Genomic DNA, 18,538 nt, shown 5'->3' with positions numbered 1-18,538 from the left:
AGTTCTGGATTTAGACCTTCAGGGGAGCTGAAGCGGAGGCCAGCACTCGGAGGATGTTCCTGTGATTAATTTATTTTGTGTGCTGTTCCTGAAGTGAAGGCTACTTGTTCTGTCAGCATTGGAAGCAATAAATCGTGTTGGAGTTACCCTGCCGTCACTGGCTCTGTTGATCATGTATTAACTTAATGAACCCCATGACAACTGGTGTCAGAAGTGGGATCAACAGAGTGCAGGAGAGATGGACAGAGGTCTGCATACCAGGATGTCTATCGTGAGGAGAGCAATTGTGGTTTACCAGGAGGCAATGGACTGTCTCGGACCAAAATCTACAGAAGACATTGAACGCTGGGCTTGAGATCGGGCTCTGACTATGGCTAGGAAGGGACAAGTTCTTGTGCGAGCTAGGGAGTTGCACCAGGAGACCATGGATTTTCTGGGATGTTTGGCCTCCAAGGATGATAAGTTCTGGGACTGAATTTGGTGTCTAGCAACAGCGGGGCGAGAGGTGCCGCAAACATGGTGCGTACGGCCAGCATAGTGTTACAAGGATTGTGCTGCTGCTGCTCCAGTCTCTGATCGCTACAGATCTCCAGAGAAAACTCCAAAGTGTCCAGAGGTGAGTGATGTGGAGTGTGGGGGCAGCATATCCCATAAGACATGGGAGCACCAGGAAGAGGGAAAAGATTCTGAACTTATTAATTCAGGACCAGGAGGAATGCATACAGAGGATGTCCATATATCTACAGAAACAAATGCTGTGAATGATGAAGATATAGGAGCTGTGACTAGCGCTGGTGTGGATGATGAAGACACAGGAGATATAACTAGCACTGGACCTCCTTAAACCTTTAGCACTGAGTTCACCAGTGCCAGTTCTGAAAGCCCAACTGAGGTTAAGGCACACGAAACAGACCCACTAGTGAGCAATGATGTTTGTGCTTCTCCAGGCGATGTGTTTCCTTCGTTCCCTTCACCCCAGGATTTCCAAGAGGTTGAGGAACCCAACTCTATTGTTACCTTGAGTTCTGATTTGTCTTTGTCCAATGATGTTGTGGATGTTGCAGTCAGTATGGACTCTCTGGGCACACAGTCTTCCAACATGGATGAGGATGACACTGGAGTGTCAGCGAGTTCTAAGGTGGAAGAAGGAGTGTTGGAGGAGCAGGTCTGCGAAGGACAACAAGACACTGGTCCCAACAGAAGTGGTGACCTTCATGATAGTGAGACTTCAGACCCTTTTCAAATATGGCCATGGCCCTTGTTTTCTCAAACCGATTGGACTTCTATCTCCCCATCTTCTGCCACCAAATTCTCTGGACTCACTACTATACTGAACAGTGACTGTATTTTCTGGTATGATCTTTGCCTGGGTGATGGGCAGGCACTGCATATATTGTGGTGGGATGCAGTGGGGAGGAAAGTGTCTGGATGGACCATGCAGAGTCTGCAGAAACCTGTAAACTGGATAAAAGGTCCCAAGAAACCTCCTGACTCCAGAGACTCCATGTCACGGGCTGGACTGTCCTGGAAGACACGGGATCAGATCTTCCAAACCTAACAGATGACGTGGAACTTATGTAGAAACTTCTTGAACCTTGTGATTGTGTTTCCAGACATTGCTCTTTGCCCCGGATATACATGTGCACTGGACTTTCTTTACAGCCTGTGGAATGTTCCTATTGAACTGCAATAAGTGGCTTATGAGTGAGATGGCCAGCGGCCTGTGTAGGCCACATGGCCAGCTCACTTATTATATGAGGGGAGAGGTTGTGATGGTGCATTATGTGTGATTTATTGTGAGCCTTCAGCAGAGAGGAATGATTCTGTAATCAGGTACCACAGGTCGTGTCTCCAGCCTATTGACAATCAGATGAGTTAGAGGTGCAGTCCACAAAACATAAAGCATCCCCATTGTCCAGTCTCCACAGGGGATCATCAGGAGACACCACAGTTATATTCAGCTCAGGTGCAGACCAGCAAACCAAGCAGATCCAAATAACTCCCCCCTGTGTCCTCATCCCGGCTGTGGCAGACAATAGACGGGCAATAAACATAATAGTACAAAAGACACAACTCACAGACAGTAGAACTATAAACTAAAGTCATTAAAATGATGGTGACTAGAGACTGCCAAGATGTTCCTCCCCCCCTGAGGGGTATATAAGGGCTTGTCCTGGGGAGGCTGGGAGTTCTGGATTTAGGCCTTCAGGAGAGCTGAAGCTGAGGCCAGCGCTCTGAGGATGTTCCTGTGATTACCTTATTTTGTGTGCTGTTCCTGCAGTGAAGGCTACCTGTTCTGTCAGCATTGGAAGCAATAAATCGTGTTGGAGTTACCCTGTCGTCACTGGCTCTGTTGATCGTGTATTAACTTAACGAACCCCATGACACATGGTTTCAACAAGACTACTCGCCATATATCCAGAAGTATCTGTGTTTAGGAGAAAGCCAGGATAGGGGTTCCAATCTCCACATTTGGTTGACTTTCTATAAACGCAAACGGTTTTGGGGAGCTAATATCAATCTAGCCAGTACTGTACATGTTTGGTAGATTGTTGACACTTTTACGTTCGGTGTGTCTGTTAGGGGATAAACTTTACTAGTGCTACCTTTAATTACTTCAATTTCTCAGAATCGCTGCCTGTATTAACATAGCCCAGAGTTGGAGGCAATCCTCCCTTTCAGTGACAGTGGTTAAAAGGTGCATGAATAGAATACTTGTATATGAAAATAAAAAAAATAAAAAAAGAGGACCTGTCCCCTCTCCTGACATGTCTATTTTAGTAAATACTTGAACTTCACATGAAATACCAAATCTGGTGCATTTTTCTTAGAACTGTGCATTGTGCCGTTACTCTGTTATTTCTCCTAGAATTCGCCTTGTTAAAGGGGTCTGTCCCTACAGTCTGTCCCTACAGTCTGTCAGCACTGATTGGACATGGTCAGTCTGTGAAGTGACACCCCCCAACTGGTAACACCCAATTGGTAATTTATAATTTTTTCGGAAGAATAAGAGAGGAATGGCACAACGTACAGTAATAGAAAAAGATGCTCTGTAATTGTTATATCATGGGGAATATGATAATTTATAGTTCTAAAACTGACATGACAGGGGAGGTGACAGGTCCTCTTTATTGCCATCCGAGAAGATAGAATGCTCCGTTATGGTAAGAATATTAAATCCCTAATTTAATTAAGAGGGAGCCACCAATATAGCCTCTTATCTGTCCCAATATAATTATTGGTACTATGATGGGAAGCAATATTTTATTTTTTAAGTGGTTAATACCAACTCAGACAATTATGGTATGTCCACAGAATATACCAGGTGGGAACTAAGTGGAGAAGTGGCCACATATGGGCGCGGCTCTCCTTTATGTCCTACGGGAGTTACTGAGCAGTGCTCAAATGTTTCCGTAACGCCCATAGAACATAATGGAGAAAGCCCATCCTTCCAGTTAAATGATTGATTCATTTAACTATGCAATGTTTTATATGCAGAAAAATTTATTCCTATGCGACACATTATAAATTATGTATTTTCTTATGCTTTGGAACTATAGATAGATCAATTTTAAATCTGAATTTTTTAATTCATGCACTTACCTCTAAGTGTTTCACAATGTTAACAACTTCTCTGGTTGAATAAGGATATGAGATAATTCCTTGGTCTGCCATACTCCTTAGCTCTCCAAAGGCAGCTACAAGCTTTTGTAATATGGCATCCGGCACATTAGGTCCATATTGTCTTAGCATTGCAAGTTCAGACTGGGGAACTGGATTGTCCACTGCATGACAACTAAAGATGTCCCCTGTAAAAGAAGTTCTGTTAAACAATCTCACAGGACACACATTTGGCTCTTCTATCAAAATTATATAACAAAAAGGCCTTATTGCCCATAGCAACCAATCAGAGCTGAAAGACCCTTGAGGAAGAAATACAATAAAAAAAATAACTTTAATAAAACAACCCACAAACACAGGGAATGAGGGCCATCTTTAACACAACATGACGTAAATGTACATAACCTTATTTTGATATATATTTGCTCTATTTTAGGTTGCTGCTGTGCTTTCCACTCACTAACAGAAGCAAGGAAAAATCCTCAGATAATAGATTCCCTAAGAGCTCATTCAGACAAACGATTTTCACGTCTGGGTGCTCTCCTGAACACGGACCCACTATAGTATGGGCTAATTAAGACCTCAGTTTTGTTTTTTTATGGGCCATCCGTCCGTGATTTAAAAAAAAAAACAGTGTGCTCTATCTTTGTCCATTTTTCACGCAGGAAGTCAATGGGACTGCATTAAAAACACACAGATGCCATCCGTTTCATTCTGTTTTCATGAATGGATGCCTGTAGACACCTGAGAAGGGAAACCAAGAAGTAAAGCCAGAGCAGTGTGGTCCTAAATATAAGACATGGTCAGAAGCCAAAAATATGCAGGAGAAAAATCTCACAATGCTCTGTATGCTATAAGCAATAGAAAATGGAGTTTCTGCGGTTATGGGACTATTATGTGGGTGTTTTGAGTGGGTTGGGACAATTAAGGACATTCTTTATTTTTTTTCACACACATAAAATACGGATGGTACACGGATGACATCAGGACGGAAAAAAAATACAAACTAGAGGCAATCGTAGAAAAAAACTGATACAAACGAATGCAAAATCGGCAGTTTTTCATGGACGGAAATCGGACGAGTTTTAACAATGCTCATTTGACTAAGCCCTAATGCCTCATTCACACGAACGCTGAGCATCTCGGACGTGAAAAACTGCAGTTTTTCACGTCCGAGATGCATCCATGCTCAGTGGTGCGGGATGCGATATCACGCATCCCCTATAGTTGAGTATCTATGGAGGGATGCGTGATGCGTGAAAAGATAGGACATGTCCTATTTTCCCACGGACCCTTCACACAGTCCGTTGAAACAACGGCTGTGTGAACGGCCACATTAAACAACATAGGTCCGTGGGACAGCCGCTGTTTCAACGGCCGTCCCACGGTTGTTTAACACGTTCGTGTGAATCAGGCCTTAGGCTGTATTCAGATGAAAATTGAAAAACACGTAATTCTTTCATCAGTTTTTAATTTTCAATCACTATTGTTCCGTATGTTCATTTTTTACGTCTGTCTAGCATCAGTAAACATCAGTTTTTCACGTTCGTAAAAAAAAACCGAAAAATGCCCACTTTTGTCCCAATCCACTAAAAAAAACACCCCAGGAAGGTCAAATGATTGCACAATCGCCATTTTCTCTTGCTTTTAGCATATGGAACATTGTGTGATTTGTCTTGTGATTATTTCTGGCTTCTGACCTTGTCTAATCTTTCTTGGACACCGACAGACCATATCTTTTTACACTGACTGGTCTCTAGATTTAGGGAGCGACGTGAGATGCTGGAGGAAGAATAGAGGGGGCTATGGGTTCATCCTATCGTCTCACAGCAAGCCTGCAAATGGCAATTCCATACTCTGACCTACATCAGCACCCAGAGAAATTCTCTGCCTTCTGCCACCCATCCATCCAGACATTTGACAGAATGCTGGAGGAGCTGCGCTATGGAATAATCTTAGTTTCCCAATACGTGGCGTTGTATTTCTGCTGAGGAACGGCTCCTTATCACTCTGAGGAAAGAACATAGATAGTCCCCTTTTCCTGTCAGTGATGGGGGGGGACGGGGACTGGGGTGCATGTGAAATGTGCTGAAGTATGGACAGATAAGATATCTAATTTTTATTTTTTACATTTATTTTGGATTCCTGGCCACTGGAAGTTCATTTGCATCTCTGCAATCTGAATTCTTACAGGAGACGGAGACGTCGACCATTGCATTGATTATCAAGGAAACCTGTGACAAAATTTGGGTTACATTGAAAATCTCTGTGATGCCACCACCAACTACACAACAATGGCTGGACATCACCCAGGAGTTCATGGAAACAGCAAAGTTTCCCAAGAACACCAGGGCACTGGATGGCAGGCAAATCCTTGTAAAGAAGCCGTCGCACTTATGGTCCCAATACTACAATTATAAACAGTATTTCTCTGTAGTGCTGTTGGCCTTGGCTGATAGTAACTACGGGTTTATATTTGTTATTATCGGGTCCTATGGAAGCACTGCAGATGCTTGCATCTTCAGGGCTTCCAGAATGGGTAAGCAGCTTTAATTAAACAAATTGGCCCTCCCTGAACCCTGTATACTGCCTGGATATAATGAACCACCAGCAACTTTTTTTCTTGTTGCTTATGATGGATTTGCCCCATTTCCCAGAAGAGGATGGGACGAAAGATGGCAAATATACAACTACCATCTCACCAGGGCAAGAAGGTTCGTCGATTGTGCCTTTGCAATCCTGTCCAATAAATGGAGTTTTCTCCACAGAACAATCCAGATGGATCCTCACCTGCCTGATCCTGCATAACTACACCAGGACTTATGAAACATGAACAAATGTTAACTCCTTCCCTCTTTAGCCACTTTTGACCTTCCTGACAGAGCCCCATTTTTCAAATCTGACATGTTTCACTTTATGTGGAAATAACTTCGGAATGCTTTAACCTATCCAAGCGATTCTGAGATTGTTTTCTCGTGACACATTGGACTTTATGTTACTGGCAAAATTTGCACGATACATTGAGTATTTAAATGTGATAAACACCAAAATTTTGCAAAAAATTGCACAAATTAGCATTTTTCGAAATTTAATGTACAGTGAAGGAAATACGTATTTGATCCCTTGCTGATTTTGTAAGTTTGCCCACTGTCAAAGTCATGAACAGTCTAGAATTTTTAGGCTAGGTTAATTTTACCAGTGAGAGATAGATTATATAAAAAAAAAAAAACAGAAAATCACATAGTCAAAATTATATATATTTATTTGCATTGCGCACAGAGAAACAAGTATTTGATCCCTTTGGCAAACAAGACTTAATACTTGGTGGCAAAACCCTTGTTGGCAAGCACAGCAGTCAGATGTTTTTTTGTAGTTGATGATGAGGTTTGCACACATGTTAGATTGAATTTTGGCCCACTCCTCTTTGCAGATCATCTGTAAATCATTAAGATTTCGAAGCTGTCGGTTGGCAACTCGGATCTTCAGCTCCCTCCATACGTTTTCGATGGGATTAAGGTCTGGAGACTGGCTAGGCCACTCCATGACCTTAATGTGTTTCTTTTTGAGCCACTCCTTTGTTGCCTTGGCTGTATGTTTCAGGTCATTGTCGTGCTGGAAGACCCAGCCACGAGCCATTTTTAATGTCCTGGTGGAGGGAAGGAGGTTGTCACTCAGGATTTGACGGTACATGGCTCCATCCATTCTCCCATTGATGCGGTGAAGTAGTACTGTGCCCTTAGCAGAGAAACACCCCCAAAACATAATGTTTCCACCTCCATGCTTGACAGTGGGGACGGTGTTCTTTGGGTCATAGGCAGCATTTCTCTTCCTCCAAACACGGCGAGTTGAGTTAATGCCAAAGAGCTCAAGTTTAGTCTCCTCTGACCACAGCACCTTCTCCCAATCACTCTCAGAATCATCCAGATGTTCATTTGCAAACTTCAGACGGGCCTGTACATGTGCCTTCTTGAGCAGGGGGACCTTGCGGGCACTGCAGGATTTTAATCCATTACGGCATAATGTGTTACCAATGGTTTTCTTGGTGACTGTGGTCCCAGCTGCCTTGAGATCATTAACAAGTTCCCCCCGTGTTGTTTTCGGCTGAGCTCTCACCTTCCTCAGGATCAAGGATACCCTACGAGGTGAGATTTTGCATGGAGTCCCAGATCGATGTCGATTGACAGTCATTTTGTATGTCTTCCATTTTCTTACTATTGCACCAACAGTTGTCTCCTTCTCACCCAGCGTCTTACTTATGGTTTTGTAGCCCATTCCAGCCTTGTGCAGGTCTATGCTCTTGTCCCTGACATCCTTAGAAAGCTCTTTGGTCTTGCCCATGTTGTAGAGGTTAGAGTCAGACTGATTAATTGAGTCTGTGGACAGGAGTCTTTTATACAGGTGACCATTTAAGACAGCTGTCTTTAATGCAGGCACCAAGTTGATTTGGAGTGTGTAACTGGTCTGGAGGAGGCTGAACTCTTAATGGTCGGTAGGGGATCAAATACTTATTTCTCTGTGCACAATGCAAATAAATATATATAATTTTGACTATGTGATTTTCTTTATTTTTTTTTATATAATCTATCTCTCACTGGTAAAATTAACCTAGCCTAAAAATTCTAGACTGTTCATGTCTTTGACAGTGGGCAAACTTACAAAATCAGCAAGGGATCAAATACTTATTTCCTTCACTGTATCTGCTTGTAAGACAGACAGTTATACCACACAAAATAGTCGCTAATTAACGTCCCCCACGTCTACATTAGATTGACATCGTTTTCTGAACATCCTTTTATTTTTCTAGGACGTTACAAGGCTTAGAACTTTAGCAGCAATTTCTCACATTTTCAAACAAATTTCAAAAGGCTATTTTTACTGGCTTTTAGGACCTTATATATTAGAAACCTCCAAAAAGTCACCCCATTTTAAAAAAGTCACCTCTCAAAGTATTCAAAACAGCATTTAGAAAGTTTCTTAACCCTTCAGACGCTTCACAGGAATTAAACCAAAGCAGAGGTGAAATTTACAAATTTCACTTTTTGTTATTGCAGAAATTCATTTTTAATCAATTTTTTTTGTAACACAAAGTTTTACCAGAGAAACGCAACACAATATTTATTGCCCAGGTTCTGCAGCTTTAGGTAATATCCCACAAGCTGCCCTAGTGTGCTTATAGACTGAAGCACCGGCCTCAGAAGAAAAGGAGCACCTAGTGGATTTTGGGCCTCCTTTTTAATAGAATATATTTTAGGCACCATGTCGGGTTTGAAGGGCTCTTGCGGTGCCAAAACAGTGAAAATCCCCAAAAGTGACCCACTTTGGGAAACTACACCCCTTAAGGAAATGATGTAGGGGTATAGTGAGAATTTTGACTCTACAGGTTTATTGCAGAACTTATTGGAAGTAGGCCTTGAAAACGGAAATCGACATTCTTTCAAAGAAAATGTAGGTTTAGCTAATTTCTTCTCATTTCCCCAAGGACTAAAGGAGAAAAAGCACCGCAAAATTTGTAAAGCAATTTCTCCCGAGTAAAACAATACCCCATATGTGGTAATAAACGGATGTTTGGACACACGGCAGGGCTTAGAAGGGAAAGAGCACCATTTGGCTTTTCGAGCTCAAATTTAGCAGGAATGGTTTGCAGAGGCCATGTCACATTTGCAAAGCACCTGAGGGACCAAAACAGTGAAAACACCCAAAAAGTGACTCCATTTAGGAAACTACACCCCTTGAGGAATTCATCTGTAGTGATCATTTTGATCCCACAGGTGTTTCAAAGAAATTATTAGAATTGGGAAGTGAAAATTAAAACAATCCTTTTTCTTCAATAAGACGTAGATTTAGCGCAAAATTTTTCATTTTCTCAACAAATAAAGGAAAAAAAGAACCCCAACATTTGTAAAGCAACGGCAATACCCCATATGTGGTCATAAACTGCTGTTTGGGCACATTGCGGGGCTCAGAAGAGAAGGAGCGGCATTTGGCTTTTGGAGCACAGATTTTGCTGGATTGGTTTCTTGACACAATATCGCTTTTGCAAAGCCCCCAATGTACCAGTACAGTGGAAACTACCCAAAAGGGACTCCATTTGTGATACTACACCCCTTGAGGAATTAATCTAGGGGTGTAGTGAGCATTCTGACCCCACAGGTATTTCATAGATTTTATTTGAATTGGGCAATAAAAATTAAATTTTTTTCCAATAAGACGTAGATCTCGAGCAAAATTGTACATTTTCTCAAAATATAAAAGCAGAAAAAGAACCCCAACATTTGGTAAGCAATTTCTCCCGAGTATGGCAATACCCCATATGTGGTTATAAACTAATTTTTGGGCACACGGTGGGCTCAGAAGGGAAGGAGTGCCATTTGGCTTTCGGAGTACAGATTTTGCTGGATTGGTTTCTGGTCGCTATGTAGCATTTGCAAAACCCCTGTGGGACCAAAACAGTGGAAACCCCCCAAAAGTGACCCCATTTTGGAAACTACACCCCTCAAGGTATTCACTTAGGGGTGTAGTGAGCATGTTAACCCTGCATGTGTTTTGCATAAATTAGTGTGCACTCGATATTGCAGAGTGAACATTTTTCAATAGATATGCCAATATGTGGTGCCCAGCTTGTGCCACCATAACAAGACAGCTCTCTAATTATTATGCTGTTTTTCCCGGTTTTAGAATCACCCTACATGGGGCCCTAATCTTTTGCCTGTACATTTGACAGGGCTCAGGAGTGAGAGCGTACCATGCGAAAATTGAGGACTAATTTGGCGATTTACACAGAATTGGTTCACAATTCCAGGGCTCTGGTGTGAAATAATAGAAGAAACCCCTGAGAAGACAACCCATTTTAGAAACTACACCACTTAAGGCATTGATTAAGGGGTGTAGTGAGCATTTTCACCCCACAGGTCTTTTCCATAAATGAATGCGCTGCGGATGGTGCAAAGTAAAAATTTAAATTTTTCCCCAGATATGCCAATTCAGTGGCAAGTATGTCGTGCCCAGCTTATGCCACTCTAGACACACACCCCAAAAATTGTTAAAAGGGTTCTCCCGGGTATGGTGGTGCCATATATGTGGAAGTAAACTGCTGTTTGGGCACACTGTAGGGCTCAGATGGGTGGGAGCGCCATTTGGCTTTTGAAGTGTAGATTTTGCTTGGTAGTAGTTATGTTTGAGTATTGCTGGTGTTTCAGTTTATAATGTGGGGGCACATGTAAACTGGGCAGAGTATAACAGGGGCATAGTTAGGTGGTATAATAATGGGGTAAGCAATAAAATAATCCATAGATGTGTGTTACGCTGTGAAGCAATCATTTCTGCACAGGCCGGTTTCACTGATAAATGGTGTCTTTACTTATCCCCCTTTTAGTCCACAGTCTGCACTTTTGCAGTTTGGGGAATTTTGCTGGGAAGGGTTGTCCTGGTATAATACGGGCGCCCTCGCTTCTAGCAGATATGTTTGGGCCCTCCTCTTCCTGGTTCCCTAATTTCAGGGCCCCGATAAATCGCCTCTTGAAACAGACGAAATGTTCCCCTCTGATCTGCACATCTGCATATTTTTTATTTCCTGACTTATGGAAACCAGAACTAATTTTATTTTTTCATAGACGTAGTGGTATGAGGGCTGTTTTTTTGCGGGATGAGTTGTAGTTATTATTGGTACCATTTTGGGATACATGTGACTTTTTGATTATTTTTTATCCTATTTTTTGAGAGGCAAGGTGACCAAAAAACAGCAATTCTGGCATCATTTTTATAGGGTTTTTTTTATACAGCGTTCACCATGCGTTATAAATTACATGTTAACGTTATTCTGCGGGTCAGTACGATTCCGGCGATACCTAATTTATAGAACTTTTTTATGTTTTACAACTTTTTGCACAATAAAATTACTTTTGTAAAAAGAATGTCTTTTTTCTGTCTCCATGTTGTGAGAACCATAACTTTTTCATTTTTTCATCGACGGAGCTGTATGAGGGCTTGTTTTTTACGAGACGGGCTATAGCTTTTATAGGCACCATTTTTGGATACATGCGACTTTTTGATCACTTTTTATTTTAATTTTTGTAGGCCAAAGTGACAAAAAACCAGAAATTCTGGCATTATTTTTTACGCCGTTCACCGCGTGGAATAAATAACATAATATTTCTATAGTTTAGGCCGTTACGGTCGCGGCGATACCAAATATGTATGATTTTTTTTCAATAATAAAGGACTTGATAAGGGGAAAAGGGCGATTGTGTTTTATTTTATTACTTAAAACTTTTATTATATTTTTTACAACTTTTTTCGTAAACTTTTTTTTTTACACTTTACTTTAGTCCCACAAGGGGACTTGAAGGTCCAACTGTCAGATTTTTTTTTCTAATACATTGCAATACCTACGTAGTGCAATGTATTTGATCCGTCAGTCATTCACGGACAGCAAGCCGATTAAGTTTTGCCTCCGGGCGGGGCCTAATCGGCTTCCGTAATGGCAGACAGGAGGCCATTGTTAGGTCTCCTGTTGTCATAATAGCAGTCGGAAGCCGTGCGATTGCAGGGCACAGCTGGCGATCTGCTAGCAACCACGAAGATGCAGCGATCGCTGCATCTGAGGGTTTAATGGCAGGGATCGGAGCTAGCTTCGGTTCCTGCCATTACAGGTGGATGTCAGGTGTAACATACAGCTGATATCCACCGCTGATGACGCCGGCTCATCTCCTGAGCCAGCGCCACCTCGCCGGCGGCTACAGAAAGCTTCCAGGCCCCGCCTCCGGGCGGGGGTGGGAAGTTTTCCATGCTAAGCACACCGGGAGGCCAGTATTAGGCCTCCGGTTGCCATTGCAGCCACCGACACCCCGGCGATTTCATTGCTGGGGTGTCGATGAGCTGCAAACACCTTAAATGCAGCGATCGCGTTTGATGGCTGCATTTAAGGGGTTAATGGCGGGGATCGAAGCTAACTTCGGTCCCCGCCGTTACAGCAGGAAGTCAGCTGTAAGATACATTTCATTAGATCTGTGAGAGCCAACAATAAACCTGAAACATATCAGTGCTGTACCAAACAACAGTCTCTTACATAATTGTTAAAAAAAAAACAACTTCATTTGACCCCAGAGCTGGATTTCCTGAGCAGGGCAGAGCGCTAGTATTGGCTCTGCTCTGGGACTCTGTGGAATATATGGAGAGTGCTGTCAGGGGATTCCACAGAGTCCCGGTGCAGAGCCGATACTAGTGCTCTGCCCGGGACTACCGCTCTAACCCCAGCACCGGAGTCCTTGTCAGAGCGCTACTAGCAACTGGCTCCTGACATCACATAATTTCTTCTGATAGTTTTCGGTCCGCTGCTAGGGGGGAGAAAATGACGCGCAGGCGCTGTGATAGTGATGAGGTGGGCATGCATGGTAAACACTGCTCGTGCAGAAACCTCGCAATGCTCAGAGACTAGCAGTGTTTACCACGCATGCTCAGAGACTAGCAGTGTTTCTCTCCCCTAGCAGCAGACTGGAAACTATCAGAAGAAAGGGAGTATCCGGTCCACCACTTCCCTCCAGTGTACAGTGACATCAGGAATGATGTACCCGTACATTGAGCCAGCCGGAAAACGGAACTCAGATCATGGACGAGCTAGCACAGGATTTTGCTACTGGAGACGCGTCACGTGACCAGCGCTGGAATCAGGTGTTAGAAGATGAAATCAAAACTTAAAGTATATTACAAATTACATTAATTTCATATGTGCAGTGAAATAGAAATTAGTTAATTGGTTCCGGAAAAACCCCTTTAACAAACACGGTCATGGCCTTCCTGTCAACTCCCCCCACGCCAGCCCTGAAACAGCTGGTCTGAGAGTCAGGACCTTGTGTGCTGACTACTTCCAGACACCTGAGGGAGCTGCTGCATGGCAGAAGGACTCTATTCATGGAGGAAGATAAAATTTACAATGTGTTGGCTAATTTCCTATTTGTTTCTGCATCTATTGAGGACCCTTGACGCGGGTTGCGAGCTTGCATTTTTTGATAGAAATACCAACTGTTCAGCCAACCTACAGGATGTAATACAACATTAATCCCTGTAGGCATGGGTGCAGTCACATGCAGTAGATTTTGAATCAGAACTTTCTGAAAAAAAGTCTGCTGTATGTGACTGCACCCTGGACTTGCACCAGCGGGTTGGGAGGTTGCGAATTTTAGGCAAAATATAAACTAATACCTCATTCTGCATCTGTATTTTTTTTTAGCACTAAAACAACATAAACTCTACTTTGCAGTCTTGCTTTTATACTCGGGTACGACCCCATATACCGCCCTCCCACCTAATCTACCTCCCAATCCTCCAGTCTCCCACCTTTCACAATAAAATGTAGAAAAAAAAAATTAAAATGTAAAATTTAAAACATATAACATTTTCATCAAATGTGCACCACCAACAAAAGTGCAAACATATTTGAACAACACATTTGAAAAAAAATAAAAAAAATGATGATATTGGATAGAAATGGGAGGAAGAGGTGGTCAAAGGGCTCCCCAGGATATGGGTGTTGGCCAGATGACTCGCTAGTAGCACCAGCTGCTTGTAAAGCCAGACAGCGGTGCTGTTGCTGCAGCGGATAAGGGAATAGGGATGCAATATTACTCTTGAAAGTATTAGGGAGGGTAGCCTCCATATGGTGACTGATTCTGTAATAAGGGGAGGACTAATATTCAAATAGCCGATAGGGCCGAGGTGGAGCAGTTTTAGTGCTCGGTTGGTCTGTGTCGCTTATATTTCCATAAAGCCACCACTGTACCAAAGTGGTGAAGAACGCAGCCAGATCGTTTTGTGGTGTTGCCGGCGCTACAACCATGTTAAGTGCTGCAAGCTTTCGCAGCACCCTTTTATTTGGTAACTCTCTCAGATGAGGTGCCAAACTCAGAAGATATTTATCTGTTGAGTCCTCACTAGTGGCAGAAGCCTTTTTTCTGTTGATGACTGTACGTCTAGCCAGGTTAGTGTCCTCCTGCGAATAAGGAGACTTGAGGGTTGAGACACACAGCACAGGTTGAGCAGGGTCGTCTGTCTCTTCTATATCAATTGGTAGGGTGGCAGAGGTATAGGACTGCTCATCCTCTTCCATGTTGTCTGCTGTGCTAAAAAACAAGATATTTGTTCTCACCGTAAAATCTATTTCTCGTTGAAACCATTGGGGGATACAGCAACAAAAAATAGGAGAGCAGGATCTGTGCCCACCAATGGATTTAACAGGAGATAGATTTTACAGTGAGTATAAAAATCTTTTTTTCTCGTTAATCAGTCCCAGAGTGAGAAAAAAGCACACTAAAAGTAAAGCCATGTGACTCGCCTATAGCTATATAGTTATGTGCAGTCACATAAACCAACTATAACATTACTGCAGTGTCCTGACAATGAATATACATTACCTCCAGCCAGGACGGGATGTGCATTCAGAATCCTGACCACTTCTGTAGCGTCTCTGTGATTTGCATGCCGTTGACATCGATACGTGCATCTTCCCGTGACGCACAGCAGAATATCTGCTGTTGAACACTATTATCGCTGGTGATGAGGCCAGAGTTACCAAGATACGGACCCCTGAGGATGAGTATCTGAAACGCGTAGGGTCGTTTATTGTATATGGAATGTCTGCACAGGGGACAGTAACATTGTGTTACACCCAGCACTAGGAGATCCGGTGATTTATTTCGGACACTGGTGCTTCTTTTGGGGATTGTACTATTGCTGTGCCCAGGATATATGCTGGTTCCAGACAAATATTGTTACAAACACTGAGATATATCTATCATAATGACTCAGTGTTTTCTGTTTAATACGTTTTTTAATTTTCACGGTGGGGCTCATTTCACAGTGGTGTGTTACCCCTGTTTTTAAAACGAGTTACTATTAAAAGGTATATTTTACTCAGTTGTCACTTCAGTGAACACACTAAAAGTAAAGCCATGTGACTCGCCTATAGCTATATAGTTATGTGCAGTCACATAAACCAACTATAACATTACTGCAGTGTCCTGACAATGAATATACATTACCTCCAGCCAGGACGGGATGTGCATTCAGAATCCTGACCACTTCTGTAGCGTCTCTGTGATTTGCAGCACAGCACAGCGAGATCTCGCTGTGAATGACAGTTTACAGCGTAATCTCGCGAGACTATGCCTGCTATGCTGTAAATCACAGAGACACTACAGAAGTGGTCAGGATTCTGAACACACATCACATCCTGGCTGGAGGTAATGTATATTCATTGTCATTACACATTAGTAGCGTTATAGTGTGTTTATGTGACTGCACATAGCGATATAGCTATATCGCTATCTGCAGTGTAAATGAATGGAGAGAAGTGTATGACGCTGATTCGTCATTGATTGGTCAGCGTCATACACTCCTCTGTACAACGTCCACTTGGTCATATAGTAAAACACCCCTAGTTGTCCATTGAGAAACTCATTAGCATAAAGTTAATATAGGTCATAACTCCGTCAAAAATTATCGTTTTTCTAAATAAAAAAAACACTGCTGTAATCTACATTACAGCGCCGATCACATCATGTACAATATAGGCCACTTATAATGTGGTAACAGAGCCTCTTTAAGGACCAAGCTAATGTTCTAAATTTTTTTTGTCAACATCACATTCCAAAAAATATAACTTTTTGTTTTTTTGTTAACACAGCCGTATGAGGGCTTTTTTTTTTGGTGGGATGAGTTAAATTTTGTAATGGCATTAATTTGGGGTACATATTAGTTAGGCTTCGTTCACATCTGCGTCAGGACTCCATTCATGGGTTCCATCTGAGCTTTCCGTCAGGGGAACCCATGAGCGGAATCCAAACTGAAACAAACGGAAACTGTAGGTTTGCATTTGCATCACCATTGATTTCAATGGTGACAGATCCGGTGAAAATGGTTTCCACATGGGGGCATTTAATAAAGGGGATATTTAAGGCGGTGCCAGCTCTATCAGGGCCACATGGCTGCAATAGGCAAAAGGACAATTTCTATTAACATCACCGTCAGGGCCACATAGTGACAATTGCAAACACAGGGGCCAGTTCAATCTCGATCAGACCTCATAATGGAAAAACTGGGGGGGGGGGTGGCAGCATATTACTTGTGTTCTTTTAAAACATAGGGCTAAAGTTGAACTTATCAATTTTAGATCCCTCTGTTGTGCTGCTTTTTTTCCAGAGAGCAGGAAACATGACCTGGGCTTTCTCCTCCCACGCATGTTTTTTTTTTTGCCCGGTCATGGTAGGAATTCGCCATACTGTCCCACAAATTGGGCTTCTCCTGGACCAGGCATATTAGTCTTTCCAAGTCCATCACACAGGGCATGGCTGGCTGGCATTGGGTGGCACTTTATAGAGACTGAAAATGTCTTCTCCTGGCTGACCATGCTGCTCTGGCAGTTCTCCCTTTTTTTTTCGGAATCTACTAGCAACTCATCAGGGAAAATCAGACCACACTTGGACAGCATCAGTGTGCGGCACGATTTTGTCACTGGTTCAGTGACTTAAATGGGCGAGAATCGGACCAAACTAGTGCATCCTGCGATTTTCTCTGCATGGATCGATCGGACATGTAAATGAACTAATCAGTGTTCAGTCCGAGTGCTGTCAGTTATATACTCGGACAGCACCCGGATGTGAAAATCGCTCGTCTGAATAGGCCCTTAGTGTTCTTGAGTGTAGTCAGATCTCCTCCTTATCGGTGTATATCTTAACTTAGTCTGTTCTACAATACATAAAGCATCTCTCCCGCAATGGCTTCATCATTGGAACAGACCACTGCACATAGATGAGGATGGGATTTAGTAATATGAGGATGTGTTCCCATTTCTACTACGGAGTGCTAAACAAGGCAACAATAATAAATAGATAAAGCATATTCCGGAAACTTTTAACATTGCCCTGTATACTTGCCTGATATTGTGCAAAAGGTGAATCAACACTTTATGTATATTGAAATGCTATCTAGCCATGATCAATGAATTGAAGAAAAAAATAAAATAACGAATATGCGGTATAAAAATATACTGTGCAGCCTTTTGGAGGGGGTTGTGGTCGACCAATGCTGACAGGTATGAACTTCAAAAATATTAATGAGGGGGAACATTAAAGAAAATGGTTATGTAATAACACATTTTTATCAACAGACTAGAAAAAAAAAAAGGGTGGGCTCCTATTGTTCGGTTCAATGATGTACCAAGAGGACAAACACAAGACTTAGAAAACTTCACACGGGCAGTGATCGGCTAAACAAGTGTGAACAGGTCAGCAATTAGCAGACCAACAAGCTAACGCTCGTATGTCAGCTGATCCCATCTTTTATGCAGTGTAGACAAGGGATGTGCTGCCGTCAAGATGCAAAACGTATGGAGACTAACCAATCTTCGGTCCCCCATACTCACCATCATTGCTTGGTTTAAATGAAGCAAACGAGCGCCGATCGGCATGCTGTTATCGTTGATAGGGACTCGTTAACGGGTAGAAAACCTGCCCGTGTAGTGCCACTGTATTGCATGTAATTCATAATGATTTGACAGATTTGTTAAGCTTTTAAGAATATATATGATCTTTGAAATGTACTATCTGGGGGAAAAAAATATGTATAGAGCTGTAAAAACAGTAAACTGCATTTCCTTTTGAGAGTTGGAGAGTGTAGAAACAGCAATTTCAATTGAAATGTAATTTGATGATTGAATATATAGTGTTCATTAAATGCCTATATACATATAATAGTGTATATTTTAAATGCACAAATAGATTGATAATAAATGATCAAACGATTATCGTTGATCACAATTGATTGTGCGATCATCTTTAACGTTATTGATAAATTTCGCTCGTCCGACATTTACATCACACTGCAATCGAATTGGCATTGCCTTCGAATATGGTGGCACATAAACAAT

General features: G+C 42.3%; 1 protein-coding gene across 3 annotated transcripts in view; it reads right to left on the bottom strand.

Annotated features, from left to right (window-relative positions):
• The window catches only part of VWA8 (von Willebrand factor A domain containing 8), a 458,876-nt gene that overhangs the window by 153,313 nt on the left and 287,025 nt on the right, over nucleotides 1–18,538 (bottom strand). For all 3 annotated transcript variants that reach the window (XM_075852289.1, XM_075852288.1, XM_075852287.1), the window contains exon 26: nucleotides 3,604–3,809. In XM_075852289.1, the coding sequence (XP_075708404.1) occupies nucleotides 3,604–3,809 (206 nt within the window). The remainder of the gene's footprint in view (nucleotides 1–3,603; nucleotides 3,810–18,538) is intronic.

This window comes from Rhinoderma darwinii, chromosome 2 (genome assembly GCF_050947455.1).
Source record: "Rhinoderma darwinii isolate aRhiDar2 chromosome 2, aRhiDar2.hap1, whole genome shotgun sequence".
NCBI classification, from domain to species: Eukaryota; Metazoa; Chordata; class Amphibia; order Anura; family Rhinodermatidae; genus Rhinoderma; species Rhinoderma darwinii.
Note: the sequence above shows the minus strand (reverse complement) of the source record. Positions and strands in the feature narration are given on the sequence as shown.